Source organism: Cyprinodon variegatus, unplaced genomic scaffold, assembly GCF_000732505.1.
Source record: "Cyprinodon variegatus isolate N-32 unplaced genomic scaffold, C_variegatus-1.0 Scaffold606, whole genome shotgun sequence".
Lineage (NCBI taxonomy): Eukaryota > Metazoa > Chordata > Actinopteri > Cyprinodontiformes > Cyprinodontidae > Cyprinodon > Cyprinodon variegatus.
The window spans coordinates 637863-640572 of NW_015151059.1; the positions used below are offsets into that span (position 1 = coordinate 637863).

General features: G+C 46.4%; 1 protein-coding gene across 1 annotated transcript in view; it reads right to left on the reverse strand.

Annotated features, from left to right (window-relative positions):
* The window catches only part of LOC107096218 (glucuronokinase 1-like), an 86616-nt gene that overhangs the window by 72281 nt on the left and 11625 nt on the right, over positions 1-2710 (reverse strand). The window contains 8 exon segments of the mRNA XM_015392788.1: positions 24-116; positions 191-248; positions 325-341; positions 416-476; positions 773-841; positions 915-994; positions 1073-1178; positions 1259-1442. Coding sequence (XP_015248274.1) covers positions 24-116; positions 191-248; positions 325-341; positions 416-476; positions 773-841; positions 915-994; positions 1073-1178; positions 1259-1442 — 668 coding nt within the window.

Consider the following 2710-nt stretch of genomic DNA (forward strand, 5'->3'; position numbering starts at 1 on the left):
ACGTCAGTGAGCCGTTTCCTGACCTGCACCACTCTGTCCTGCAGGCCGGCCGTGATGAAGAGCTCGTCCGTCTCCACGCTGAGGATGAAGTTGGCTCGGATCGGTTCAGGCAGATCCTTCACAGCATCAGACAGAGATTAACGAGTTTACAAAGCAGCACAGATGATCAACCAATCCTGGATCCTCTTACAGCAGCAGTGATGTTGTAGAACCTCATTAGACACTTCAGAGTCGCTGAAACGATGGCACTGGGGGGGGCGGTCAGAGAAAATGATGCTTCTGCTGAAAATGGTTTCATACGACCAACAGAACCGGAATATTTACCTGCTTCCAGCTAAACCCTGGAAGGAAACAGGACAAGTTGGGTCGATTCTGACAGAAAACAGGCTGGAAGTGAGGCTAATCTGATGCTCACCACTTGACGGGGGATGTTGGTGTCGTACTTCAGGGTGAAGTTCTGCTTCGTCAAAGCGATGCTGCAACAGAGAGAGACTGAGTCCAGCGGCACAACAACTGCAGCTGAATGAACCCAGAGGTTTGACAAACGGATCATTTAGTGCTGGAATCAGAACTACGGCTAACTAAACCATGAGCAGCCATGAAGAACATCCGCTCTGTGCAAATAACTGAGAGAGAGAAGAAATGATGACAAACGAGGCGAGGAGCTAAAGGATCAAAGTCTCTATAGAGGAACCAAGATGGCGGAGGCGCTCCGTGCAGGTAAACCTCCCAGATGGAAGGAAGAGAATCTTCAACAGAGAAACAATCTCACCCTCGTTTGGAGCAGAACTGGTAGAACTTCTTACAGGTGGCCTGCAGCAGCCGCAGACCTCCCAGATACCTGCAGATTCATGACACCTGTTGGCATGACTCGGATCAACGCCGCCCTGCGTCTCAGCGGGCCCAGCACTCACCCCTCCCTCCTGCTGATGCAGAACAGGTCCTGCAGGCTGCCGAACTCTGTGGGGTCGTTCAGGGGGTGAGCGACCAAAACCTGGAACCAGATCCAGGCGGTTTCTGTTCAGCTTCTCCAGCCTGAAGCTGCTCTACAGACAGGAGGAGTTACCGTTACCAGAGTCTGGCTCTCCACCAGCGTGACCTCGGCCCAGAAGTTGGAGATCGTCATGGCGATGGTCTTCCCGTTGAAGCCGTCTGAGGGATTTCCCATCAGTCCAACCCTGTGGATTGAGATCAGAACCCTGCGTCAGACCGCTCACAGGCTGGGCTGGAGGCGGCAGCTCCGAGGCCGCCATCCTACCTGGCGTACGACCGGCAGCTGATCGGTTTGGCGACCCCGTCCTGCTTCTTGGTGGAGTAGTGGGTGAGCCACTTGGTGTAGTCCGACAGGCCCTGAGGGGAGGCCAAAGAAAGCAGCTGGTCAGACATGCACACCGTTTTAAAGCTGCAACCTTTACGACCGAACACTCCTGACCTGTGACCAGCTCAACACTCAACAGCGTTTATTTTAAACAGTTTCTAGAAGAAATGTTTGGAGAAATATCTATGCACTCATTTATTAGTCTTTAAGATTTTTTTAGTCTTAAAGATTCTTTTAGGCTTAAAGAAAACGATAAAAGAAATAACTTAATATATGTTTATAGACTTTTATTTGTAGAAATGGTGAAACTAAAGACGTCGCCTCCAACCTCATTGACTGACTGATCAACTCCAACTTCCTTCATTTCAGGACATTTTTCATCGTCTCGAACTTGGATGTAAAAAAACGATCTTATTCACGAATTTTATCTACAGCAAAAACTGAAACCAAAGTCAGGGGACTTTTTCTATTTTTCTTGATTTCAGCAGGAAAGCCGGACAATTTACCAATTAGCTGGTGAAGATTCTCAGTCATTCCAAAAAAAACTCTGAAAACGTTTCTCTTCCCATCCAGGAAGCTTTTTCAAATCAAAATGTCAGAAATAGCGTTGAGTTAGAAGCTTTGTAGGGCGGACCAAAAACCAAACAAAACCCTTAAACAGAGACTAGTGCATCCTAAAGACAAACCCCCAGACCTAAGATGAGCAGAGTGGTGTCTGCAGTTTAATGCAGCGAGGAATGCTCTGATCTTTATATTGGAGAAACCAAACAACCTCTCCACAGACGCATGACCCAATACAAAGAAACAACCTCCTCTGGACAAGACCCTCTGGATCATCTACACGTTATGGACAAAGGACATTCTTTTGAGAACCAGAATGTTCACATTTTGGAAAAAGAAGACAGGCGTGAAGAAAGCCATCTATGTTAAGAGAGAAAATCCAGTCTTAAACTGAGGGGATGAACTCAGATTTCAACTTTCAAAAACCTACAATACAGCGATTCCCGCTACCATGGCAACCCCATCAACCCCTACAGGAGAACAGAAGACCTCGCCTATTCAGCCAGGCCAATAATTCCCTTTAACAACCCCCCTTTAGGAGACATAGACAGGTATCAGGTATTAAAGGCTAACAAAGAAGCCAAATGATGGCCTGTTGGTCTGGTTCAATTTGCATGTTTTCTAAGCCAAAGCAAGGCTTTGTTTTGGTCCGCTCTATAAAGCCTTGAACTCAACACTATTTCTGACATTTTGAATCTAAAAAGCTTCCTGGATGGGAAGCGAAACGTCTTCAAACTTGGAAACAAAGTCCGGTGGATTTTTTTTTATTACTTTTTTGGAATTTACCAAATAAATAAGAGGATTTACTTTAAAAGAAAAGACTTTATTTTT